Source organism: Medicago sativa, chromosome 7 (assembly GCF_051527215.1).
Source record: "Medicago sativa cultivar Bolivia chromosome 7, Bolivia_mono, whole genome shotgun sequence".
In the NCBI taxonomy this organism is placed as follows: domain Eukaryota; kingdom Viridiplantae; phylum Streptophyta; class Magnoliopsida; order Fabales; family Fabaceae; genus Medicago; species Medicago sativa.
Genome location: NC_140755.1, coordinates 73,245,618 through 73,273,058, shown reverse-complemented (window position 1 = coordinate 73,273,058; position 27,441 = coordinate 73,245,618). Strand labels below are relative to the sequence as shown.

Genomic DNA, 27,441 nt, shown 5'->3' with positions numbered 1-27,441 from the left:
GCTACATAGCAATAAACGAATATCTCATTCTCATCTCCCCTGCTTTTCCTGTATAAATAAATAGGGGAATATTCTCATTCTCATTCTCATTCTCTGGGCTGGTGTTGTTGTACTCAAAACCCTAAGGCAAAGTTGTATATATATATATATATATATATATATATATATATATATATATATATATATATATATATATATATATATATATATCCCAAAACAAAGCCCTTTGAGGTAGATAATATCTCCAGCTGGAAGGGAAAAATGAAAATATCTTCAGCTTACTGTTTAGCATTCAGTGGCTACCGTCACCCATGAGACCATCTCCATTAGCAAGGAAATCACAATCTCTTCAAAATATTTCATTTCTTCTAGATATCCCAAAACAAAGCCCTTTGAGGTAGATAATATCTCCAGCTGGAAGGGAAAAATGAAAATATCTTCAGCTTACTGTTTATAAATATCTTCAGCTGGAAGGGAAAAAAAAACTACATGATAGATTTTCTATTATAAATAGCTCTAGCTCTGGGCTGGTATTGTTGTACTCAAAACCCTAAGGGCAAAGTTGTGTGTAGGAGTTTGAGATGGCAACTGGTAGCAGACCAAATCCTCTTGCTGTTGGGCGTGTAATAGGGGATGTATTAGACCCCTTTGAAAGTTCTATTCCTCTCTTAGTCACCTACCGTAATAGGACTGTTACCAATGGTCGTCAGCTTAAACCTTCCCAAGTTGCCAATCAACCCCAAGTGATTATTGGCGTCAATGACCCAACAACCTTCTACACCCTGGTAATTGCATTAGGTAGTTGCTATGTCTATATTTAGTATATATATTATCATATTCTTGTTTCTAATATTTAACTTGATTCTAATGCAGGTTTTGGTAGATCCAGATGCTCCTAGTCCAAGTTACCCCAGTTTTAGGGAGTACCTTCATTGGTGAGTTATTTATAAATCACTTTGCTTACAGTTGAACATGATATACGAGATATTTTAGTTGAATAATATTGTAACTAACATCTTTCTCTCAATGGATTTTAGGATGGTGACTGATATTCCAGCAACTAATGCGGCTAGTTTTGGTATGTATGTTATTTCCATCCATTTCATAGGCCAAAGAGTAAACAAGAATTAGAAGTTTAATGGATAATTTATTGATAGTAATAAGATCAACGAAAAAAATTCAAGCATAATTATTATTTCAAACTTTCTTTTATGAAAAAGCCACACTTCTATACTCTCCTAATTATGGAAGTCAGCATTTGCATTTTAGGGCATGGTGGAAACATAAAAATCATTTAATATTTTAAAATAGTTTTCATACAAAAAAAAATGATTGTATGTTGAAATTTTTAAAAATAGTTACTATAAAAATCATTATACAATTAACAATTTAACATCTTTCTTTTTTGAAAACATATAAAGGCTAATTGTGGTTTTAATTGATATGTATAGGTAATGAGGTTGTAAGTTATGAAAAGCCACGACCCAATTTAGGGATTCATCGTTACGTGTTTGTATTATTGCGTCAACAGTGCAGTCAAAGAGTTTATGCTCCGGGATGGCGACAAAATTTCAATACAAGAGAATTCACTGAATTTTACGATCTTGGATCGCCGGTTGCTGCTGTCTTCTTCAATTGTCAAAGGGAAAATGGCTCTGGGGGAAGAACCTTTAGATGAGTTAGCTTTATTACGTGAATAATAACTTCTCCAATTTTTTGTTTTTATTTTTATATCCACTTTTATATTATATCTTTTTTTCCGTCTTTTTTTTATTTTATATTTTTTATCCGCATTTATATTAGATCAATTCTCTTTTTGATCAATAAAAATGATACCAATTGAATTTGTTTCCGATATCTCTCATTTGCATCAAGAAATTAGGAGTATCATTGGTCGAATCATGGTTGATTTATTTACATATTTTTTTTCGTTCATAATTATATATCAAAGTGTAAATGTAAATGGGCAATAAGGTTTTAGTGGACAATACGGTTGTTTGACTCCATTTTTTGTTATATTTTTATATTCGTTTTTTTGTTATATTTTTTTATCAGTTTGTTTTTTATTTGTTTTTATATTTTTTTTATCCGTGTATATATTAGATCATTTATTTTTTTTGATCAATAAAAATGATACCTTTTCTATCAATAAAAATTATACCAGTTGAATTTGTTTCCGATATCTCCCATTTGCATCAAGAATTTTGGAGTATCAATGGTCGAATCATGGTTGATTTGTTTACGTATTTTTTTCGTTTATAATTATAGCAAGTATAAATTCTTTGTCCGATATTTTTTTTTTTCGAACACAATTGTAGGGAAGAATGAATTTTTATCTTTATCTTTATATACAAAAGCCTTCATCAAAAGTTATAATACACATGGCATCTTCACATTCTTCATTTCATTTAATTCTTTTCTATCAACCAATAAAAATGTATCTTGAATCATTTATTTTTTATTAGCCAATCAAAATGGATCATGACTCATTTATTCTTCATGAGTCAATCAAAATTGATCATGTCATAATTTTTTTCCTATATATAGACAATTTGTTTTTCATTATTTTCATCTATATCTTCCTCACATAAAAATCATTGCTTTCAACCCATTCTATTTTCTTTTATTTGTTTATTTCTTATTTTTTATTGTTTTATTATATGTTTAACATTTCTCTTTTATATGTTCTTTGTTTCTAACCAAATCTTTATTTTGGATATGGAAGCTAATCATGAGAAAAGAAGAAATTCGTGATCTATCAATTAAAATACATATATATATATATATATATATATATATATATATATATATCAAGGATTTCTATTACCACGTTCATATATATAACCACTTTCATCTCCCCGTTTGTTTTATTTCAATCCCTAAATATTCCCAACTTTTTCTATCTATTTATTCTTCTTTGTTTAACATTTCTTATGTTTCTTATGTTGCTATTATACTTTGAAATTGCTCTTTTATATTTTATTTTGGTGATTATATTTGATTTTTCTTTATTTTTCCTACTTTATATACTTGAGATGGAAACCGGTCGATAGACAAGAAGAAATGCATCATATTTTCCCAAAACTGGTTGAATCAATAACTTTGGAGTGGAAAATGATAAAAAAAAAAAAAACTACATGATAGATTTTCTATTATAAATAGCCCTAGCTCTGGGCTGGTGTTGTTGTACTCAAAACCCTAAGGCAAAGTTGTGTGTAGGAGTTTGAGATGGCAACTGGTAGAAGGCCAAATCCTCTTGCTGTTGGGCGTGTAATAGGGGATGTATTAGACCCCTTTGAAAGTTCTATTCCTCTCTTAGTCACCTACGGTAATAGCACTGTTACCAATGGTCGTCAGCTTAAACCTTCCCAAGTTGCCAATCAACCCCAAGTGATTATTGGCGTCAATGACCCAACAACCTTCTACACCCTGGTAATTGCATTAGGTAGTTGCTATGTCTATATTTAGTATATATATTATCATATTCTTGTTTCTAATATTTAACTTGATTCTAATGCAGGTTTTGGTAGATCCAGATGCTCCTAGTCCAAGTTACCCCAGTTTTAGGGAGTACCTTCATTGGTGAGTTATTTATAAATCACTTTGCTTACAGTTGAACATGATATACGAGATATTTTAGTTGAATAATATTGTAACTAACATCTTTCTCTCAATGGATTTTAGGATGGTAACTGATATTCCAGCAATTAATGCGGCTAGTTTTGGTATGTATGTTATTTCCATCCATTTCATAGGCCAAAGAGTAAACAAGAATTAGAAGTTTAATGGATATAAGATCAACGAAAAAAATTCAAGCATAATTATTATTTCAAACTTTCTTTTATGAAAAAGCCACACTTCTATACTCTCCTAATTATAGAAGTCAGCATTTGCATTTTAGGGCATATGGTGGAAACATAAAAATCATTTAATATTTTAAAATAGTTTTCATACAAAAAAAAAATGATTGTATGTTGAAATTTTTTAAAATAGATACTATAAAAATCATTATACAATTAACAATTTAACATCTTTCTTTTTTAAAAATATATAAGGGCTAATTGTGGTTTTAATTGATATGCATAGGTAATGAGGTTGTAAGTTATGAAAAGCCACGACCCAATTTAGGGATTTAAAATGAGTGTCATTTTAGCTAATTGCACACAGATTAAGGAATGAAATGAAATAATCATTAGACATAACATTTTTACTAAACTGCCCTTACTTTATAAAAAAAAGACAAACTTAAAGTTGAATTGAAAATTGTCATACTCCAAATACTTGCTACATAAGAAACTTTGGTGTTCCTTATGGTGAATTTATCTGGAGAATGCTAACACTCCTGTTGATGGCATCATTAGAAACACACATTGCAGATATTCAATAGATATACAAAAAGAACATACAAACAAAAGAGACTGTTGTCGTAACAAAAAGTTTATTTCGATATTTTACATATTTGAGGATGCAGTAAAATACTTGAAGCTTTTATGGGCCAATGTCTAAATAGTATAAAAACTGGCCTACTAGTTAATGCAAGTCATAACACCATTTGTGTTTGGTACACAAGTTCAATGACTTTCTGGCAACGAAGCAACAACACATCGTGCTCTTATACTCGATAAGCTATTTATGTTTGGATATGTACACTAAAAAGTACTTACATAAATTGAAGTGTTTAGATGTGTCTTCCTAAAAAAAAGTGTTTAAATGTGTCATTACATAAGCAATTATAAAATATAAAAATATTTTTAACTTAAAAAATTAAAGAAACAAACCACGACTAAAAAGTTGTAAAAGAAAATATTAAATAATTTTAATATAAATAAAAAATTATTAATATTCGTATAGAAGAAAATTGACATTAAATAATCAAAACATCATCATTCACAACAATTACTCCCTCCGGTCACTATTATAAGCAAAAAATTACTTTTTAGGTTCATTGAATAAGGGATGTATGTGGTCATTAATATAGACCACATACATCATTTATTCAATGAACCTAAAAGGTACTTTTTTGCTTATAATAATGACCGGAGGGAGTATATATATAATAATCAAACATATGTAAAAGTTTAATAGTCATAGATCATTGTTGAAAAAAAATATCTTGTAATTTTCTCAAGATGTGAATTAAGTAGTATTTTTTATGCATGCTTCTCTCCTTCCTAATAAATTTGATTTGTTAAATTGAAAAAAAATAATAATTTGGTTTGTCAAAAAAAAAAAAAAACTATAAGAAAACATGCATCTCGAAGAAGGAAAACAACTATGAAAAGCTTACCTTTTCCTTAAAAAAAAAAAAAAAAACCCTATAAAAAGCTTACCTGGTATTTGTATTTGTATTGTGTCAACTCTATGTAAATTCACCACCAAAAAAAAAAAAGATGAAGAACACCACCAAAAAAAAATCTCTAAATTATTTTGAGAAATATGGTTGTATATATAACTTGAATGAGTATGTATATATACTTTGTAAAACAATTTGCTTCCATATCCAAAATAAAGTGAAACGTCTCCCCCAGCAATAAATTGACTAGACAAGAATCTTCAATAAAAGAGTTTAAAAAAATCAATATATGCTCCTCTTTGAATGATCCCTCTTCCTCTTCTCTCCTCTTGGATCACACCAAGTTAAAGTCCGCACAGACACACCAATTAGAGTTTCCCCGGTTACAAATGAAGCTACCTAATTGGTTCCATAACTCCTGCTTCCCCCTCAAATCACAAGGTGCATACACATTAGCAATAGCAAGCATGAAAGGCAACTCATTTTCTTTAAACCTGTCACCGATAATAAGAACATGATCAAAACTACTCAAAAAATCTACCTCCACAATATCATGATCCCAGATTGCAAGAATTCCTCCAGACGCCCCCTTAAGGGCCTAAAAGAAAATCTAAAATTGTTGGAACCCCACAACAACCCACCAATGAAATCATAAATCTTTTCCAACTTTGTCTCTTGAATACACATAGTATCAGGATGTCTTCCTCTAACCAAGTTTGCCACCTCCTTTTTCTTAGCCACACCCCCAAACCTCTAACATTATAAGAAGTTATCTTCATCACAAACACACAACACCCGCAAAAAATCTAAACCACCAAGTAATTATCAACCGTCTGACCCTCCCCAATCAGAGAGTGCAATCGCCTTCCCATTCTTTCAACCTTTGAAATTTCTTTAAAAATAACATTCTTTTCACCTCTATAGTTAACACCAAGCACTTTGCCCAACCCCCCCCCCCCCCCCGACACACACACACACACACACACACATCCTCAACAACAACTTGTGATTTTTCATGTAATAAAACCAAGTTATTCCAATCACCAGAGCTATCACATAGACATAAACTTACTTTATTAGAAAGATTGCGCACTTTCAATGTATTCATCTGAACCTTTTCTAATTCTTTAATCACCGTTTTTTGATCCGCCAAGGATTATCTTGAGATTTTCTTAAAGGGAAAAGCGACATTATTGTGAAACCTTCTCCGAGCATTTTTATCAAAAAAAGAGTTATCACCTAAAGTCCTCCTCCAGTTGACCTCCTCATCTTTAACATTCAACAACTTGTTCACACCACTCTAGGTCTCAATCATACGTTCTACATCTTCTTCGACATTAACTCATTGCCTATCGTCTTGAAAATGATGCGAGTTCACACTGCTCACGTCCGAAAAAACCAAAAGAGGGGACGAGAAACACCTCAAACCAACGTTCGCTACATTGAATCTCGAACTACGGCCACAATATTTTAACGGAAGTGAAAAAGTTTTAACATTTTTCCCCCATACAAGTAATTGATCAAGCATTTTAGACTTCCTATCCTTGTCAAGAGAGCAAGTGTACTTTCCACTACTAGTTGTTCCCACCAAACCATCCTCTAAAGCATTACGTGAACCTAGAGGTGCTAAAGCACATATCAGCGTTTGGTCATCAACATTGCCTCCCATGGCTGTTCAATAGCAACATCTCCGACATCTGTATCGGCCAGAATCTCACCAATAACAACACGAGGGGTGTTCCTAGAATTCACACTCACGTCATGATGATTATCACTTCCAAGCTTCTGAGATTGCACTACAGAATTGACATCCAAATTATTATTTTCTAAATTTTTTCCATTTACATGCATCATAGCCTTGTTAGCAGTAAAAATTCAGTGGTTTTAGTGCCGAGCAATGTTATAGATAACAACATGTTTTTTCCCGAGCAGATCACGACTAGAAATAGACCAATGAAAAAATAGGAATCGGCGGAAATCACGGCAAGTTGGGTAAATAAATGGAAGTCAACAAACAAAGGAAGTGTAGAATACATGGTTGGGATAATTTCGGGAGTTATTTTGTCGTGCTAAATAGTATTTTCCATTCAGTCCCACATCAAATAGATAAGATCTTGTATCAGACAAATCTTATTAAACAATTTCATATTCTAAACGTGAAGAGGGATCCCGTAGTTTATTTAGAAAGAACATACTAAAGAAATTTATAGCGCCATTGATGATATCTAAAACAACCTTGTGATCAAGAGAATACATAGAGACCTTCTTTCCCTTCCAAGGGTGCAACCTGTATCATCTGAAAACCTGGATCGACGAAACGTTGCTACATCGAAGAAATCACAGCATAGAGATCACAAACCTATACCTTTTTGCGCCCATTCTAAATCAGCAATATGCACAAAGTATATAAGACCTTGCCATACTGTTGTTGCATGCTCAGGTTGAACAAGTGACCCTCCATGTAATCGTTGACCTTCTACCCCTACAATTGAATGAGCAAAAGTGCGACCTTCCACTAATTTACCTCCAATATCTGAGTTCTTCTTGGTCGTCTTACTCTCTACACCATGTTTCTCTTGCACAGCTGCTTCCTTCGAATAACAACCACCATTTATTTGAAACCGAGCTATATTAGCCCTAACATAGTAACTCTCTAACCATGTCTTATTAAGAGCCTGCACCATTTTTTCCCTATCTCAAACGTGCCAAAACTGTACGAAGAAAAAACGCTTGCCCAATTCGTTCCTCCTCTTCGAAAGGTAAACAACCAGAAGAACACCAATGGTCAAGAATCCTCGTCGTAAATCTTCATGTACTATGTCCTCCGGTATGTTGGTAAAATAAAAGATTAGAACTTCACTTGTCCCATTGGATTCTGTACTCTGATAAAAAAAAAAACCTATCTCTTACGTTGACCCCGTGAAACCTATCCATGCCGAGGTACATGTGTTCATCCAATATGTCATGTCTTCAAAAACCCGGTTGAGTAGCTTTCTGACGTAGCCGCATCACTACAGACCAAGAATCCCCCATGTGTTTTGCTAACCAGAGAAATCCCTTCCTTATCCATTGTTACTCACCAACGGCGATCGGAGATGTGTCGGTGACCTGTCGTATGACCACCCTTGGTCGTGCCTAGGGTTGCCACTCTCTCTCTCTCTCTCTCTCTCTCTCTCTCTCTCTCTCTCTCTCTTACTCGCCCTCTCACCTTTTTTTTTATATACTTTTTTAAGGTTTTTGAGTGCAGTGATTGTGTTGCTATGTCAACATCCATTGAATTCATTAACCATCCAAGGAGTTATTGATCGTATACTTGCCGGTCTTCAATGGCATGATTAGGCTTCTTGCCTGAATCTGCAAAGGTGGCAACACTCTTCAGGACTGTCCTTTAAGGCTTAAGTGCTCTGATGCCAAGTTAGAGAATGCAATTGTGATGACTGTATTCAATGGTTACAAGAGTAGATATACAACAAAGGCAAGCAATCCGACCCTACGACCATGTAGGCTTTATGACAATACAACCAATATAACAACTAATAACTGATAATTACAATGATTGGTATAGTAATTACGCTAATTACAATGATTAACACAATCACTAGATCTGTACATCAATAGATCTTGTCATTAAACACCCCCGAACAAAACTTCATCAAGTAAGCCTGATTCACTTCCCTTTTCTTCACTGTTAATCTCATTAAGAATCACGATTAATGCCACTATGAAAGCGTAATCAACATTGGGATAAACTGTGACCATGAAATGGTCTTTACCAATCAAAAGACTCTGAACAGTGTGCTTTTTGTGCATCTGCAATAACAACAATGCCATAAAAGTTGATTTGTTAATTATTAGTTAAAGTCCAGTGATAATTAAATTAAGGGTCATGCTAACAAGTGCTCTTAGGACACTTGTTAATGATTCAAAAAAGGAAATAATTTACAAATTTAATATATGAAAAGTTACTTTTAAAGTTTCAATGTGTTGTTTCCTCAAAAAAAAAAAAAAAAAAGTTTCAATGTGTTGAATATACAAATCCCAAGATAAAATTTCTTCTTTGTACTTCTTAAAAAGTGTCTTAAGGGAACTTGTCAACATTTCTCTTAAATTAATGTAATTAATAAAAACTAAATATTCGCTTGTTGGTTATATAGGCTAGTGAAGTTATATATACCTGTGCAACAATGTTGTTTGATTCACCGGCATAAACGGTGCAAGATCGTTCGAACCAACTACCTTTGACTTTGAAGTCACAAACATCTTCTTTGGTGTTATTAGCAAGAAACACGTCTAATTTGGTCTTCAATTGCATTATGGACGATCGTTTCAATGTAAATACTAGATCTTTAGCATTTGTGCTTTCACCCATGTAAGCTTCCCACCGATCATGCATAGTCATTATCTGCACCAATAGTACAACTTTATTGGATAGCTCGATTGATAAACGATTAAAAGAGTTAACGAGTTAAAGCCCATAATTCAAACAATGGAAAAGGAGGAAAAAAACATTAACAAAACAACTAAGAAATAATCCTCCTTAATATAAGAAGATACTATGTTGTGGAAAAACCCAAACTGGTCACCCTCTAATAATGACACATCTAAAATTGAGGGGTAAAAGATGTCTAAATATTGCTTTTTGTGACTAAATGCACAACTAAGTACCAAGTTATGTTTGTTTGGTTTCATTGCACTTCAAAATAATTTTCCCGGTTTAATGCTGACTACAGATACCAACTAACCAAAAGTCCATATCAACTAAAAGCAAAAGTCCATAAAAGCAAATTTACTTGCAGACAAGATGTCAATCACTACTTTGTCTATCACAACTTCCACTGTGTTCTCAATATTGACCTTTATGTCAATACAGATACCAATGTTTCAACTTCATTATATTTTTGGGGGTAAATTTGAAAAATTCAAATTTCAAATACTCTTTTATTCAATATAACATTGAATACTCTTCCATTCTTTTACCATTCTCTCTAACCTATTTCTCTAACTGGTTTTTGCACATACCTTTTTTTATCCCCATGTTGTTCTAATCTCCATTTTATTTTCATCTATTTACAGGAAAGATGTTATTGAACAACATGGGTTCTTCAAAATAAAGCTCCTTTTATCTTTACAAAGGTATAAAAATGAAGATTGAACAACATGGATTCTTCAAAATGAAGCTCCTTTTATCTTTTACAAAGGTATAAAAATGAAGATTAAACTCAGTTTTTGGCTGAACACTGGTATGTAATATTTTATTTGTCCTTCATATCATGTTTCTAACAAACCAATTACTAATTTTTTCTTCACCTTCAACGATATTACAAATTCTACATGAATAATAAAAAATATAAGTCAAACACCAATATTTACATGAAGATATAATAAAAAATATAAGTAAAGCACCAATATTTTCACAAATTGTGTACAATAATACTTGCTTGCTTATTTTTGTTTGCAGATTTCAACTGTATTGGTTCAATAGTAGAAGAAAATATGGCAACAGAAGCAAATATGATCACAACTAATACAGGTAGAACGACCTTTATTCTATCATGTTATTTTTTTTTTCTATCTTACACAAATCTATCACAACTGCTAAAGAAAATATTGTCATTTATTTTTCGATGAATTAAACTTTGCTTTAAGACTATTTAAAGCATAGCATTTCATATATCTTTTTCGGTTGCATTTAAAAAAAATATCTTTTTCGGCTTGCTATGCATTTTTTTTAAATGCAAAACATAATTTTATTCTTTTTAAAATCATAATAACCATGATAGAAAATATAATTGTTTTTGCAGGCGATGAAGAAAAGAAAAAACATAAAGAAAGAAGATGAAGTTGTGATAATAGAATCAATAACATAAACAAATCTTTTGAGTGTATACTATTTGTTCTTTGTATGGGCTGAAAACAAACCCCTTTACATTTTCTTTCAAAAAAAAAAAAAAAACCTTTACATTTATTAAGGTCATGTACGGAAAGATGTGGGAGATGAATATTTTTGGACAGAGAATAAAAGAACTTTATGATTTATTTAAGAATAATAAATACAATTTAATTAAAAAATTGTAAGGTCACACCACATGCTTGGTACCAAACAGTATTGAACAGTGTACTAAACTACTGTAATTCACTATGATATTTTTTCAAAAAGTCCATTCTTTCTTTTTTTGGGTCCAAAGGGATCTGGAAGGATTTTATCATGAAACTAAAAATTATGCTTATGCTCTCAATTATTTGGCTTCAACAAAGACTAAATTTCACACAGAAATTAAACAAAAATAGTTAAACTTAAGTAAATCAAGAGATAAATACAAAAGATGAAAAAAAATTGTATTTTTTTAAATCCATCTAAATACAGGTAAAAAAAATAGGAAATTACATAAAATAATATCAATAATCATGTTTTTTATTTTCCTCCACCAAAAACTGATGACTTTTTACCAATTATTTGTTTCTTCCATCTTGATTCTCAGTGTTGTTGCATGCATGTCGTCCTCCACCATTGCAAAATCCAGATCTGTACTAATAGAGTCAGTTGACATGTCCACCGGTAGTCGTTAGAGAAAGCTGTCCGATCACGATTTATTTTGGAGGGGTTTTGTAGAATAGATGGAGGGGAGTAACATTATGGTGATAGTTTTTGAAAAGGTGCAATGTGGGAGTCGAAATCTGACCGAAAAGGGTCTGAAATCCGAGTTAAAAAATATGGTTTAACAATCTTTTAAGTGAATAAGGTAGATCTTGATGAGAGAAGAACAATGGTTGTGATGGTGTTGCAAACAGAGGTTGAACGGTTGGCATGCAAGGGTACAAACAGTTGTGACGGTGGGGGAGAAGATTGCTTATCTGGTTTGATGTGTTAAGGGAGGAAAGAGATAAAAAATAAACAAAAGGATAAATGATAATGAGGTTGGCTTTGCTGTATGCAGAAGATAAAGAAAAAAGGAATCTCAAAAAGTGGGTCACGTGAGAAATGAAAGGAAAAATGAATTTGTGTGGCTCCTAATTTCTATCTTAATTTTTTATATAAAAAAAAATCACAAATTTAAGGGTATTGTTTATGGTTTTTACACACATTTAAAAATGTAATAATAGTGTCAAAAAGACATATTTTACCCGATGTCAATTATAAGTAAATTTTGACTTTTTAATCATTAAATTAATGATGTATGTGATCTACAATATAGATCACATATATCATTAGTTGATTTGTCAAAAAAAAAAAATATATCATCAGTTGAATGAACTTAAAAAATCAAAATTGATTTATAATTGACAACAGAGAGAGTAACATTTTTTCTAAACTACCCTAATTTACCTTTGGTGTAATACTTTAAAAATAGTGTTCATTCAATTAATTAAAAGGGTGCAATTGAAATAGAATCATAATTCTACATTGAAAAATGCAAGTGACATTGATTTTAAAACAATTTTTACTAAAATGACACTCAATTTAAAAACAGAGAAAATACGTTAAAAAATTCATTAAAATTGTGACTTTCCGTAGGTTTGATATGTTAAAGAATAAACATCAGACATAACGACATAACACATGATAGAACAACACGATATAATATATAACCACACAACACAAATCTTTATGATGAGAATTTGAGTTATAAAAAAAATGTTCCTACTAAAATATTTATACTATTTAGAATATCACCTCATAACAATTATACGATTATATTAAATCATCATCAACTAAAATGCATAGGATAAATGGACATTGAATAAAATTTTGTAAATAACTAAAATGCTTGCGAGAAGTAGATGTTGACTAAAATTTTAGAATTAAACTAAATCAAATGCATGGTATAACTAAGTTGTCACATACTAAACTATCAATTACTCATTGGACAAGTTATCATCTATAAAAAATAGTTCCTACTAAAATGTTTATATTATTTTAAATAGTTCCTACTTCAAATCCAAAATGATATTGAACAAGTTATAAACTAAAATGCATGTGATAAGTGGACATTAACTGAATTTCGTAGATAACTAAAATGCATGGGAGAAATGGACATCAATTGAAATTTTGTAGATAACTAAAATGCATGGGAGAAGTTGACATTGGCTAAAATTTCATTATTTACAATATCATCACCTCAATTTAATTCTACAATGATATTGAGCACTTATCAACTTAAATGCACAAGACAAGTAGACATTGAATAAAATTTCGTAGACGGCTGAAATGCATCGGAAAGTGGGCATTGACTAAAATTTTAAAAGTAACGTAAATGCACATGATAAGTTGTCGATGACTAAATTAACTTTCACACACAGAACCAGTTGACATTTATTTAAGATTGTTCCTTCTAAAACATTTATGCTATTTATAATATCACATCACTTCAATTCTATAACGGTATTGACCCTCATAAACTAAAATGTAAGGGATAAGTGAACATTGACTAAAATTTCAAAAATAAATCAAATACACGTGATAAGTTGTCATTGACAAAACTAATCTTTATTTACAGAACAAGTTTTCATTTACAAAAAATTGTTCCTGGTAAAACTTTTAAATTATTTAGAATATCATCACCGCAATTCAATTCTACAATGATATTGAACAATTATCAATTAAAATATATTGCGGTTTTTCTATCGCTATATATATATATATATATATATATATATATATATTGCCATTCAAAAAAAAAAAAACTTATCAATTAAAATGCATGGGATAAGTGGACATTGAATAAAATTTCATAGATAACTGAAATGCATGATAGAAGTGGGCATCGACTAAAATTTTAAAAATAACACATATTCACGAGACAAGTTGTCGCTAATTAAACTAACTTTGATACACGATATTTATGAAAAAATTGTTCCTGTTAAAACTTTTTAATTATTTAGAATATCATCACCTCAATTCAATTCTAAAACGATATTCAACACTTATCAACTAAAATGCTCAAGATAAGCGGACATTTACTAAAACTTTAGTAAATAACTGAAATACTAGGAATAAGTAATGATTGACTAAAATTTCCAAAAGCAAAGTAAATGCACAAGATAAGTTGTCGCTGACTAAACTAACTTTGATGCAGAAAACCAACTGTTATTTATAAAAAAAAAAATGGTTCCTGCTATTTATAATATTACCTCACTTCATTTCTATAACGATATTGGACCCTCATAAATTAAAATGCACGGGATAAGGGAGTATTGACTAAAATTTCATAAATAATATCAAACACGCTGGATAAGTTGTCATTGATTAAATTAACCTTGATTTATAGGACAAGTTATCATTTATAAAAAAAAACTGTTTCTGTTAAAACGTTTAAACTATTTAGAATATCATCACCTCAATTCAATTCTACAATGTTATTGAACACTTATCAACTAAAATGCACTAGATAAATGGACAATGAATAAAATTTCGTATATAACTGAAATGCGTGGGAGAACTGGGCATTGACTAAAATTTCAAAAGTAACATAAATGCAATGGATAACTAACTCTGTTACACGATATTTATAAAAAATTATTCTTGCTAAAACGTTTATGCTATTTATAATGTCACATCACATCAATTCTATAATGATATTGAATCTTCATAAACTAAAATGCACGGGATAAATGAGCATTGACTAAACTTTCAGAAATAAATAAAATACACTGGATAAATTGTCACTGACGAAACCAACCTTGATTTACGGGACAAGTTGTCATTTATAAAAATTGTTTTTGCTACAACGTTTAAACACTTATCAACTTAAATGCACGAGACAAGTAGACATTAAATAAAATTTCGTAGACAACTTAAATGTATCGAAAAGTGGGCATTGACTAAAATTTTAAAAGTAACGTAAATGCACGGGATAAGTTGTCGCTGACTAAATTAACTTTCATACACAGAACCAGTTGGCATTTATTTAATATTGTCATGCTAAAATATTTATGCTATTTATAATATCACATCACTTCAATTCTATAACGATATTGAACCCTCATAAACTAAAATGTACGGGATAAGTGAACATTGACTAAAATTTCAAAAATAAATCAAATACACATGATAAGTTGTCATTGACGAAACTAACCTTTATTTACGGTACAAGTTTTCATTTAAAAAAAATTGTTCCTGGTAAAACTTTTAAACTATTTAGAATATCATCACCTCAATTCAATTCTACAATGATATCGAACACTTATCAATTAAAATGCACGGGATAAGTGGACATTGAATAAAATTTCATAGATAACTGAAATGCATGATAGAAGTGGGCATCGACTAAAATTTTAAAAATAACACAAATTCACGAGACAAGTTGTCGCTAACTAAACTAACTTTGATACACGATATTTCTGAAAAAAAAATTTCCAGCTAAAACGTTCAAGCTATTTATAATGTCACCTCACTTGAATTCGATAATGATATTGAACCCTCATAAACTAAAATGCACGGGATAAGTGAGCATTGACTAAAATCTCAGAAATAAATCAAGGACACAAGATAAGTTGTCATTGACTAAACTAACGCTGATTTACAGGACAAGTTGTCATTTATAAAAAAAAGTGTTTCTGCTAAAACGTTTAAACTATTTAGAATATCATCATCTCAATTCAATTCTAAAATGATATTCAACACTTATCAACTAAAATGCTTGAGATAAGCGGACATTTACTAAAACTTTTGGAGATAACTGAAATACTTGGAAGAAATGAGGATTGACTAAAATTTCCAAAAGCAATGTAAATGCACGGGATAAGTTGTCGCTGACTAAACTAACCTTGATGCAGAAAACCGACTGTTATTTATAAAAAAATATTCCTGCTATTTATAATATTACCTCACTTCATTTCTACAACGATATTGGACCCTCATAAATTAAAATGCACGGGGATAAGGGAGTATAGACTAAAATTTCATAAATAATATCAAACACACTGGATAAGATGTCATTGACTAAACTAACCTTGATTTATAGGGCAATTTGTCGTTTATAAAAAAAACTGTTTTTGTTAAAACGTTATTTAGAATATCATTGCCTCAATTCAATTCTACAATGTTATTGAACACTTATCAACTAAAATGCACTAGATAAATGGACAAGGAATAAAATTTCGTATATAACTGAAATGCGTGGGAGAACTAGGCATTGATTAAAATTTCAAAAGTAACTTAAATGCACTGGATAACTAACTTTGTTACACGATATTTATAAAAAAATTGTTCCTGCTAAAACGTTGATGCTATTTATAATGTCACATCACATCAATTCTATAATGATATTGAACCTTCATAAACTAAAATGCACTGGATAAGTGAGCATTGACTAAACTTTCAGAAATAAATAAAATACACGGGATAAGTTGTCACTGGCGAAACCAGCCTTGATTAACAGGACAAGTTGTCATTTATATTTTTTTTTTTTGCTACAACGTTTAAACTATTTAGAATATGATCACATCAATTTAATGCTACAATGATATTGAACACTTATCAACTTAAATGCACGAGACAAGAACATATTGAATAAAATTTCGTAGATAACTGAAATGCATCTGAAAAATGGCCATTGACTAAAATTTCAAAAGTAACGTAAATACGCAGGATAAGTTGTTGCTGACTAAATTAATTTTCATACACAGAACCAGTTGGCATTTATTTAAAAGACACGAGATAGATTGTCGTTGACTAAACTAAATTTGATTTGTAGGACAAGTTGTCAATTATAACAAATAGTTCCTGCTAAAACGTTTAAATTGTTTAGAATATCATCACCTTAATTCAATCCTAAAATGATATTCAACACTTATCAACTAAAATGCTCGAGATAAGCAGACATTTACTAAAATTTTTGCAGATAACTGAAATACTTGGAAGAAGTGGGGATTGACTAAAATTGTCAAAAGCAACATAAATGTATGGGATAAGTTGTCGCTGAAAAAACTAACTTTGATGCAGAAAACCAACTGTTATTTATAAAAAAAAAATGTTTCTGCTATTTATAATATCACCTCACATCAATTCTATAACGATATTTAACCCTCATAAATTAAAATGCACGACATAATTGAGCATTGATAAAATTTCATAGATAAAATCAAACACACGTGATAAGTTGTCATTGACTAAACTAACCTTGATTTACAGAACAAGTTGTCATTTATAAAAAAATTATTTATGTTAAGACGTTTAAATTATTTGGAATATCATAAACGTGACAATTCATTGCTAATACTCAAGATAAAATTATTATTATGCACATAACATGTTATCGCTCCTTAAAAGTTTAAAATAATAATTATACACCAAACATTTTGTCACCGATAAACTTTTAAGATGATTATTGTACACATGGTCAAGTTGACAAACATATTCTAAAGTTATATAAGTCAATATTTTTTTAGGAGGAAAATTATATAAATTGATATTATCATTGTTTAAACTTGCATATGAAAAGTAATGACTATATCTAATTTCTATACTTTTCAAAATTAATAATAATAATCAACTTTTAAATGGGCCTAAATTTAAACCGTTCACAAATACATAATGTCGAGTTCAAACTACACAAAATCATCCACGACCAACCAGTACCCGTGCGGATGCACGGGTATTTTACTAGTTTGTTTATTAAAAAATGAATTTTGTCAAATAAATGTCATATGGTGAGAAGATTGTTTTGTAAAGTAATAATGTCAAAACTAAATGATTGAATTCAAATAGTTAACGAGTTCTACCTAATGACGAATCGTTCAGGAGACCCATAGTTTTATTCTTAGGTGAAACATTTATTTTTAAACATGACTTACTTTTCATCGAACTCCAAACTATGAGAGCCCCATTCTCTTAAAAACCGGACGGTTAACATAAAAAAAAAATATTTTTAGTTTGTTTGGATAGGGTAATGGGAAATTAAGAGAAATTAGAATTTTAAGCAATTGAAAAGCTTCAATTCCTTTCCTTTTCAAATCTTTTTCATTTGAATAGAGAAATAAAATTCTTCATTATTTTATTTTTGTAAATAAAAAATTCTTCATTCTTATAATTTCAAAATAGGGACTAATTTCCAAAATTTTATAATCTAGGTTTGTTAATTTTGAAAAAAAAAATATATAAGGACCAATTTGGAATTTCTTTTAAAAATTTATAGGAACAACCTTTGTAAATTTTAAAAATACAGGGACCCATCTCCAAAATTTATACTAACATTCAAATTATATAAGAGCTTATTATTTTTTTCGTCAATTTTTTTTTCTTTCTAATCGTGGCATTTTCGGACATTAAATATTGAGGAGTGATATTTGTACAACTAATATTAGACAACTGTGGTGAAAACCGTTTTTCTCCTCTTATGATTGGACAAAAACAATGGGGAGAGAAAGAAGAAGAGAGGGAATAAAAACACATGTGAGTATGAGAGAGATGGTTGTTTCAAAAGTTGTCAAAAAGTAGTTGTACAAATATCATTTCTCTTAAATATTACCCCCTCTTAGTCGGAACCTTGATATGTCATAGTGTCGGGATCTACTCCTTCTGCTACACTCAATCCTCACCCAACCTCACTTTTATAACTGTATTTGAAATATTTATGATATGAAGTGTCAAAATAGTAAGTAATTTCTTATTGCATATCAATTAAAACTAAGGTCATGTTTACTTTATGAAAATATTTTCAATTTTTATTTTCTATAGATGTTTTGCTATTAAAAAAATATGAAAGACTCTTTAAGTGAAATATTGTGAACATGACAAACTTGCTACAAATGACGCGTTTATAAATTAATAAAAATAATTCTTTTGTTTTTTTTAGGGAAAAAATAATTCTTTCGTTGTTCTCATTATTTTCAAAAATGCAATTTTTTTTCCTTTCTATCAGAATAATCAAAAAATTTAAAAAATTATCTTTATTTTTAAACAAAGCATAAATTACATTGATATGTCTCTTTAACTCATCATTAAAACATTAATATTTCAAAAAAATAATATGATAACATGAATTTGTATCATCTTTATCTTTACATCAATTTTAAAAAAATTCATCACGAAATGAACAAGTTGACTATTACTTTTTTTTTTGGAGAAAGGAAATTGAGTATTGCTATTACTTTTGAAGTTGTAAAATTTAACACAAAAATGCACGATTTACTATTTGTACATAAATGAAAGAAAATAAGAAAGAAGAGAGAATAACGTTGAAGGTACCTTGCGACGTAGGGTGGTGATAGGGTTATCTGCGGCATCAACCAAGACACGGCGGTCACGAAAGGTTAAAAGAGAACCTTTAACTTTGAAGACAATATTGCTGTTGACATCAGTGACGACGAAGTTTCCGTCTGAAATTGCTATCACCTTTTTGACCACAGCCAAATCCAATGGATATGGAGCACAATATTGAGGGCCAAATATGGTGGTCGGAAGCACCGACATCGGTGGTGCAGAGGCAGATGGTTGTGGTTGATAAGGATGAGCCATGATGATAGTGATGATATGAATGTTATGTTTTATTATGAACTTATGATAGCTCTTTAATTTTAATTTGTCTTTGTGATAAATTTAGAGTCTTGTTTGTTCTCTTTGGTACATATATTGATATGATTGGGAGGGATCGTTTAAACTTTCTTATATAACAACTTGATGATGATTTTCCTTCAAAAAAAAAAAAAAAAACTTGATGATGTTTTGATTCATTTTAAACATATATAAATAAGAATAGGTAAATGATATAGATAGGGAACAAGAAGAGTTCCACGAAGGTGCTTTGAAGTTTATTTTTTTATTTATTTTTTATAATTAAGGTGCTTTGATGTTAGAAATGTGTCATAACATAATATATTCATATGATATAAGATATTGACTTTTTGGTTTTGAAAAATGTTAATGAATAGTGTCCTAAGAGGTTAAGACACTCTTTTAAGAGTTTAAAATAGTAAGATTTTATGAGTATATGTGTATTTAACGTATTAAAAATTAAAGTAGTAACTTATTAAATAATTTTATAGAGTGACTTCTTTATTCTGTGTCAAGGGCACTTGAATAACAAGGCCTTTTATGGATTTAATATGTTATCGCGTAGCTTAAAAAATAGAGATTGCAGTAGCGAGGCTGATGATAGTTATCAAGAAGAATCATCAAATAGTGATTAATTATGATTATGATGCCATTTGGATTTTTGGTATGCGTTGAATATGTTGCAATTGATTTTTTTTTTTATTGAATCGGTCTCAACTTGAGTTTTAATTTTTTGAACAACTTGAGTTTTAATTTTAATATAAGTGTAATTCGAATTCCAAATTATTAGACCATTTTCTGTTAGAAACCTGAGGGTTCACACTAAAAAAGAGTTTCGACTTGTGGTGTTTTGAATATCTTCTATATTGGTGTTTATAGTTCCTAATAGATGCTCTTGCTGTTCCGTGCGTTTTTGTTCATGATTTCATCGTAGCTCTCTCACATGGTGTTTACAAATGGAGGAGAAGAAGTCCTCGTGAGCTTAGCTCAGTTGGTAGGGACAATGCATAATATATGCAAGATAACCCCGGCCACCACAAAAAAAAAATGGAGGAGAAGAAGAGCAGTTCTACATTCTATCTTCCTTGTTAATGAATTTTTAATATTGTTTATTTTAAAATATTATATAATAAATTCTATCAAAAAAATTATACAATAAAGGCTAAAATGATTTCTAGAATGTATATAATAGTATTTATCCGAAATTATAAATTTTTTGATATATAAGTGTATAAAAAAAACTTGCTTTAATTTTTTTTTGAATAAGAACTTGCTTTTATTATCAACCCTCCTAGAAAATATTTTGAATAAGTGACTTTCAATAAAAAAAAAACAAAACAAAATCAAATTGTGTTGTTTAATGAGATTAGAGTGAGGGTGATCCTTGCTTCCCGTTCCCATACTTTAAAATATATTTCATTCCTGTTCTTCAAATATATTTCCACTCTCGTCCCCATCCCCGCTTATTGTCAAGGCTCTCGACAAGGAATCTATGACCATTAATATATGCAGAACCGTCTCAATCAAACTAGAGGCTCTACTCTAATAATTTAAAAAGGGACCCCTAATAAAGAAAAATGCAAATTTTTTAAGAGAATCATCCTGTAACAGTCTCTCTCTCTCTCTCTCTCTCTCTCTCTCTCTCTCTCTCTCTCTCTCTCTCTCTCCAATCCTAATATGTCCATCTTGTCCAAAACCTACAACTTCATTTGTACTACGATTGACAAAAGCGGATGAGAGGTATGGGTTGGAGGTGGTGATGGCTACAGACGGTGGTGAAGTCGGAAGAGGAAGAGGAGGGTGTTTGTAGAAAGAAAGAAGACGAAGATGAAAGAGAGAGAAGTTAGGACAGAGGGTGGATGAATCAGGTAAGATGCATTTGAAGAAAGAGAAAAGAGGACATAAAAAGAGAGAAGTTTTAGTAGGAAAAATCAATTATGCCCTTGTCAAAAAATATGAGCCTGGTTATCATTTCTCTTTTTATTTTGGGCTCCTACAACAAGGAATATTGCGTAGCCTAAGTTGTGGAAAGTATAAAAATAAATGAATGTAAATGGTTGAAATCAAAGATAATAGGTTATGATTTATTAGAATTGTGGTGTTTTTTTTAGAATGTCAACAGTGGTGTCTTCAGACAATGACTTCTTCGACTAACCTTAGCACACATATCGACTCTAGATAAGTACTTTTTTTTAAAAAGAAAAAAACACTAGAAAGTATTTTGTGTGATATTTACATGTTGCTATTTTAGAATATTGAATTTGGCATTCAAATAATTTATAATGTCTGAACAAATACAAAATAGTCATGACTTCAATCAATTTATATATATTATGCAAACCACTTAATTTAATAATACGTGGTAATATAATACAATAATACAACGCCCACCACCTCCACAAACCCCCACCCCCCACCTCCCCGGGTAATACATCACTCAACATTTGATCAATATAAAACCATAATCATCCAATTATCAATCATCATCTTCGTTAATCTCGTTAAGAATCGCAATTAATGCCACTATGAAAGCGTAATCAACATTGGGATAAACAGTGACTGCGAAATGATCTTTATCAATTAAAATACTCTGAATAGTGTGCTTTTTGTGCATCTGCAATAACAAAAATATCACAACAATTGATTTATGATTAGTATATGTCCTTAAGTTATAATCCAATCAAAGTAAAACCTTATATTTTTTTTGGTACAAAAGAGGAAGTAAAACCTTATATACTCTTGTATATACTAGAATATGATTTTTAATTACCTGTGCAACAATGTTGTTAGTATCACCTGCATAAATAATGCAAGATCGTTCCAACCAACTACCTTTGACTTTAAAGTCACAAATATCTTCTTTGGTATTACCAGCTAGAAACACATCTAATTTGGTCTTCAACTGCAATAGGGATGATTTTCTCAATGTAAATATAAGATCTTTAGAATTTGTGCTTTCTCCCCTATAAGCTTCCCACCGATCATGCATAGTCACTATCTGCACCAATAATACAACTTAATAGAATCATTAAACAACACTTTATTGGGATATATGAAGTATAATGGATAATGAATTTTTAACAATAAACATTACTCTAACATTTATGTTTTTACTTTTTTTTTGTTTCAATCAACCAATTGTTGAAATTCACACATTAAGAGTCCATTGAGCAAAACAATTTTTTGAGTTTACTGTGAATAACTTATATACGAGCTCTGAGTAAAATAGATCAGATTTCTCTTTGAAAAGATTTCTTAAATTATTCATCAACTAAATTATAAGTGCATAATTTTTAACTTACAAACTCATATATAGAGAGTTTCTAGTTACAAAATATAGTTTTATAACACATACAGTTTTTCATATTAATTATTATTTAAATGTAATAAAGCTACGTCTTATCTAAAAATAAAGTGCAACGCACAACTACGTGAGTCCATACTCGGATGTCCTACTAGTTATTTTTTAAAAAACATAAAATATCGTATATACAAAAAAAAAATCATCACAAAATTAAAATATTGAGCATTAAAATAAAAATCTGAAAGCAAATTAGTTTATTAATAAATTTGAAAGTACCTTGCGACGTAGGGTGGTTATGGGGTTACCAGCAGCATCAACCAAGACACGGCGGTCACGGAGGGTTAAGAAGGAACCTTTCACTTTGAACACGACGTTGCCATTGACATCTTTAACGGTGAAGTTGTCTGCCATGGTCATTACCTTTTTCACGACCGCCAAATCCACTGGATACGGAGCACAATATTGAGATCCGAATATGGTGGTGGTGGGTGCCGGCATCGGTGGTTGATAAGGGTAGGCCATGATGATGATGATGATGATGATGATAGGTCTTTAAAATTGTCTTTGTGATGAGAATTGAGTCTTGTTTTGTTCTTTTTGGTAAATGTATGTGAAAATGAATAATGTGATTGAGAATGAATCTTTCTTATATAGTTATGGTTTGATTGATTTTTAGCATGAAGAAAAATAAGTTACAGAACATGAAGAAGATTAACAGGAAGGTGCTTTGATGTAAATTAGTTGTGTATATATTATTGTTCATATTTCTTATGGATTAAGATTTTTATGACAGATCTTATGTTGTAAGATATTGTCTTTTTTTGGTTAATAGTTTTTGGGCATGTTTATAAAATAAAAATAGCGCACGTGAATGCGTAGGGTTTGAAGTGTTGATGATGATCAGAGGAAACAGAAACAGGTGACAAGTTACGATTAACTAGACTTGTTTGCTCCCTAAAAAAAAAAAAACTAGACTTGTTTGGCATATTGTTATCTAGTCACACTTTGTTGTTGGATTCTATAAATAATAAAATTGAATTTTTTCTTAAAAAACAAATTGAATTCTTTTTCTAAAAAAAAAAAAAAAAAAAAACTAGACTTGTTTGCCATATTGTTATCTAGTCACACTTTGTTGTTGGATTCTATAAATAATAAAATTGAATTTTTTCTTAAAAAACAAATTGAATTCTTTTTCTAAACAGAAGTACGGTAATTAGTTAGTCTTGATTCCAAATTTCATCCAAATATTGTAGAGTATCGGTTAAGGAAGCAAACATGTGTACTAAAATTTTAATTAAAAGTGTAAAAAAAATTTTTTCAATGTAATATTTTTGTTTCCTTAACTAGTGTCTCAGATACATTAGGGTTTAGTAGATAACCAGTAATTGGTCCATTAGCTTAAATAATAAAAGATCAATTATGGTTGAATAATATAATGTTCTCTTTATTTGATATAAATGAGAATTCTTAGGAGTTTTAAAGTATCATACAAAATAATAAAACAAATATAAATTTTTGACAAGTATGACATTTGTCATGCAATGAAAGTGTTTATGTCTTCTAAACTTTCTATTAATAGTAAATCTATAATTATTTATTTAAAATTTTTTGTTTTTTAATTAATTTCATAAACAGATAATTATTGTTTCATTTTTTTGTAAAAAAAAATGTATTGTGTCATTTTTATAATTAAATCTCTTTTTATTTTTCTTTTTCAGGTACATTATCGGGACACTAACTTTGAAATTTTAATTAATTTCAAACTTTTAGTGAATATAAACAATCATTACTACTACCCAAGAAAGAGATGTATTGTTGGTCTTTGTCTTTTCATTCCAGTGCCGTTTAGTATGGGAAAGGGTAGTTTTTTCCCACCATGGGAAATCTTTTTTTGACCATTAGATCTAGTAAGGAACACATCTTTATCATGGTCTCTCAATATTAAATCTAACCACTCATCTTTCCTCCTTGCGCCCACCTCACCATATTTGTTCTAAACCTCTGTTGCTGTCGCCGCCCTCCATCTTTCGATTCCAACTATAAGAACACTCCTTCTTCTGATTCCAACTCCACACAAGGTTCCTTCTTCTCCTCACCATCATCACTGCCGATGTTCTCCCTCTTCCTCTCGTCGGCGCCACCCCACTCCCATGATCGACCGACGGCTCTTCCTCAAAACAAATACTAAGAACAACAAAATCTTAAATCAATCTTTCAACATATAGATCCAAGTCTGGAATTAAAAAAAACAGAAAATCAGTATTTCTTTAGGTGTTGATCTTGACCCATTAACAAAACAATGATGAACAAATTATCAAAAGGATGACTTTTTTAAAGCATAATCCAGAATCAAATTCTTAAAAGTTTGTAAATCTATTAACTTTAATTTTAATTAGTTATTATGCGTTCCCCAGGTTAGCATTAATGTTTCAATTGGTGGCTGAGAAGAGATTTGATAACTAGAAACACAAACCGAAATAGAAAACAACATGCATTTTTTAAGCAAATGGTTATGGGTTTAAAAAAGATTGGGGTTTCAAGGAATGAATAATTCTGATTGGGTTAACGAGTTGTTGATGTTGATGTTTTATGAGTTTGTGATGTTCATGTTGACGGTGGCTTAGTGAGAACATAATGTATGGAAGCAAATGCTTTTGTTTGGTGGTGGTGGGTGAGTGGGGTGGAATATGATTTGATTCCCGTGTAAAATTTTAGATCTAGAGGATGGATAAAGTATAAGTAGATCACGATAAATGGGATGGATATATAAGTAATATGATTATCAAATATAAAGGTAAAAAAGGTAATTTAAAATAAACGGGACGGATGCGGGGCGGGTTTGACCATCCCTCGATCCCGGACCCTCCCCCGTATTAAAGAAACGAGTTTTCCATGCACTCGCATCTACACCCAGTTAAATCAGCTTTTCTCCGTTAAATACGGGGCAGGGGCGGCCGGGTCTAGGCCATGCCTATTAACACGCTTATTTGAAAATCCATTTTTTGGTGGTTGGCATATATGATCAAATGGAATAATTTAAAGGTTTAGTTGGCGGCGGTAGAATGTTCAAACAATGGATATTGTTAATTTGGTTTGCCAATTGCTTATGTATGGACAATATGAAAAAGCAAGGAATTCAATTATTTTATGTAATAAGGAATATAACATATGGGGATGTTTCAAGTGAGATGAGCTCTTATTGTGAGAGTGAGAGGGTTAAATCATAACCCTTGGATCAATCTTTAGTGTGGTATTTAATTTTTAAAATTGTAGCTAATCTTTTCACCCATTCAGCTTCATCCTCGTACACGCCTTTGCCTAGACTGTTGCCATTCCTTTTTCTTTATTTTTGTTTTCATTTTATTTTTCCAAATTATAAAGCTATTTGAATCATCAAAATTGTTGATTTACGTGAATCATGAAGCAATTGAAAATAAATGAGAAACATGAAGCTTTAAAAAAAAAAAGTGTATTTGAATCATGAAAAAAGTGTATTTAAAAACGTGAATCATCAAATTAATTGAATCATCAAACTGTTAAACATGAATCCCTCCTTCTTCCCATTTCATCCTGTAATTCAATCGATGGGTTATTTTCCTCCCTATTCCAATCGTTCCTTTTTGCTCAGATTCCAAATCAATTGAAAAAGAATGGTAGTTTGATTTCTCCTTCCATGAAATTATGTCAAGATTTTTTTTTTTTGAAAAAGTCCTAACTTTTACTTTTATGGGATAAACAACCTCTGTTTTGAGTTGTAATGTGAAGAAGAAGAACGGGAGAAGTGTAACAATGGAGAACAGAAAAAGAAATGGAGGGGCGAATGAACTGAAAAAGAGACCGAAGAGAAATGATACAGGAAGGAGAGACCAGATGTGTACAAACTTCATCACAACCATTAATATTGATCCAAGGGTTATGATTTAACCTCTCATCTCTCACAATAAAACCCCTCTCATTTGATATGCCCTCTATAACATATAACCCAAAGTCGTGGAAAATATAAAAGTAAATGAGTGGAAATGGTTGAAGTCAAAGATAAAGGTTATTGCTCACATCGGTGGCACCTTTATACGATGGATTTATTGACTAATATTTGCATAACAACTTGTATTGCAATGATATTTAGACATTTCTAACCTTTTAACACTCATTCAACACCTCATTTCTTTCTATTTATATCACATAATCAGTGTATCACATTAATCATACCATTCATTTTTTTTCTCTTGCAAAGTGTCTACTTGGTGTATGGGTGTATATGTACCCAATATTTTCCATATATGTACTTTTTGGAAAGATAAAAACTCGACAGAGAATATTGTGTGATATTTACATATGCTATATATTCCAGTA

At 30.6% G+C, this 27,441-nt stretch overlaps 4 protein-coding genes across 4 annotated transcripts; 2 read left to right on the top strand and 2 right to left on the bottom strand.

Moving 5' to 3' along the window:
- Positions 1-566: 566 nt before the first annotated feature.
- On the top strand, positions 567-2,351 carry LOC146908294 (protein HEADING DATE 3A-like). Its single transcript, XM_085722623.1, has 4 exons — positions 567-785; positions 874-935; positions 1,038-1,078; positions 1,452-2,351. The coding sequence occupies exons 1-4, from the start codon at positions 582-584 to the stop codon at positions 1,676-1,678; spliced, it is 534 nt and encodes a 177-aa protein (XP_085578749.1). The 5' UTR covers positions 567-581; the 3' UTR covers positions 1,679-2,351.
- Positions 2,352-3,135: 784 nt separating this feature from the next.
- On the top strand, positions 3,136-4,136 carry LOC146908293 (protein HEADING DATE 3A-like). Its single transcript, XM_085724715.1, has 4 exons — positions 3,136-3,432; positions 3,521-3,582; positions 3,685-3,725; positions 4,087-4,136. The coding sequence occupies exons 1-4, from the start codon at positions 3,229-3,231 to the stop codon at positions 4,134-4,136; spliced, it is 357 nt and encodes a 118-aa protein (XP_085580841.1). The 5' UTR covers positions 3,136-3,228.
- A 4,572-nt stretch (positions 4,137-8,708) lies between these two features.
- On the bottom strand, positions 8,709-19,952 carry LOC146908292 (protein LURP-one-related 10-like). The gene is made up of 3 exons (XM_085724714.1): positions 19,479-19,952; positions 9,468-9,695; positions 8,709-9,103 (listed from the first exon to the last, which is right to left on the bottom strand). Exons 1-3 carry the CDS (start codon positions 19,746-19,748, stop codon positions 8,921-8,923), a joined length of 681 nt encoding a protein of 226 aa, XP_085580840.1. The 5' UTR covers positions 19,749-19,952; the 3' UTR covers positions 8,709-8,920.
- Positions 19,953-22,079: 2,127 nt separating this feature from the next.
- LOC146908291 (protein LURP-one-related 15-like) lies at positions 22,080-23,731 on the bottom strand. Its single transcript, XM_085722997.1, has 3 exons — positions 23,365-23,731; positions 22,555-22,782; positions 22,080-22,398 (listed from the first exon to the last, which is right to left on the bottom strand). The coding sequence occupies exons 1-3, from the start codon at positions 23,608-23,610 to the stop codon at positions 22,261-22,263; spliced, it is 612 nt and encodes a 203-aa protein (XP_085579123.1). The 5' UTR covers positions 23,611-23,731; the 3' UTR covers positions 22,080-22,260.
- Positions 23,732-27,441: the final 3,710 nt, after the last annotated feature.

What these genes read in the sequence shown, in the direction of transcription:
- LOC146908294 (XM_085722623.1), top strand. Translation starts at nt 582, where the DNA reads ATGGCAACTGGTAGCAGACCAAATCCTCTTGCTGTTGGGCGTGTAATA. An exon ending in TTTAGGGAGTACCTTCATTG is followed by an intron (nt 936 to 1,037) that starts GTGAGTTATTTA and finishes AATGGATTTTAG; the next exon opens with GATGGTGACTGATATTCCAG. An exon ending in AACTAATGCGGCTAGTTTTG is followed by an intron (nt 1,079 to 1,451) that starts GTATGTATGTTA and finishes TGATATGTATAG; the next exon opens with GTAATGAGGTTGTAAGTTAT.
- LOC146908293 (XM_085724715.1), top strand. Translation starts at nt 3,229, where the DNA reads ATGGCAACTGGTAGAAGGCCAAATCCTCTTGCTGTTGGGCGTGTAATA. An exon ending in CAACAACCTTCTACACCCTG is followed by an intron (nt 3,433 to 3,520) that starts GTAATTGCATTA and finishes ATTCTAATGCAG; the next exon opens with GTTTTGGTAGATCCAGATGC. An exon ending in TTTAGGGAGTACCTTCATTG is followed by an intron (nt 3,583 to 3,684) that starts GTGAGTTATTTA and finishes AATGGATTTTAG; the next exon opens with GATGGTAACTGATATTCCAG.
- LOC146908292 (XM_085724714.1), bottom strand. Translation starts at nt 19,748, where the DNA reads ATGGCTCATCCTTATCAACCACAACCATCTGCCTCTGCACCACCGATG. An exon ending in TCACCACCCTACGTCGCAAG is followed by an intron (nt 9,696 to 19,478) that starts GTACCTTCAACG and finishes CTATTGGTGCAG; the next exon opens with ATAATGACTATGCATGATCG. An exon ending in CAAACAACATTGTTGCACAG is followed by an intron (nt 9,104 to 9,467) that starts GTATATATAACT and finishes TTGTTATTGCAG; the next exon opens with ATGCACAAAAAGCACACTGT.
- LOC146908291 (XM_085722997.1), bottom strand. Translation starts at nt 23,610, where the DNA reads ATGGCCTACCCTTATCAACCACCGATGCCGGCACCCACCACCACCATA. An exon ending in TAACCACCCTACGTCGCAAG is followed by an intron (nt 22,783 to 23,364) that starts GTACTTTCAAAT and finishes TTATTGGTGCAG; the next exon opens with ATAGTGACTATGCATGATCG. An exon ending in CTAACAACATTGTTGCACAG is followed by an intron (nt 22,399 to 22,554) that starts GTAATTAAAAAT and finishes TTGTTATTGCAG; the next exon opens with ATGCACAAAAAGCACACTAT.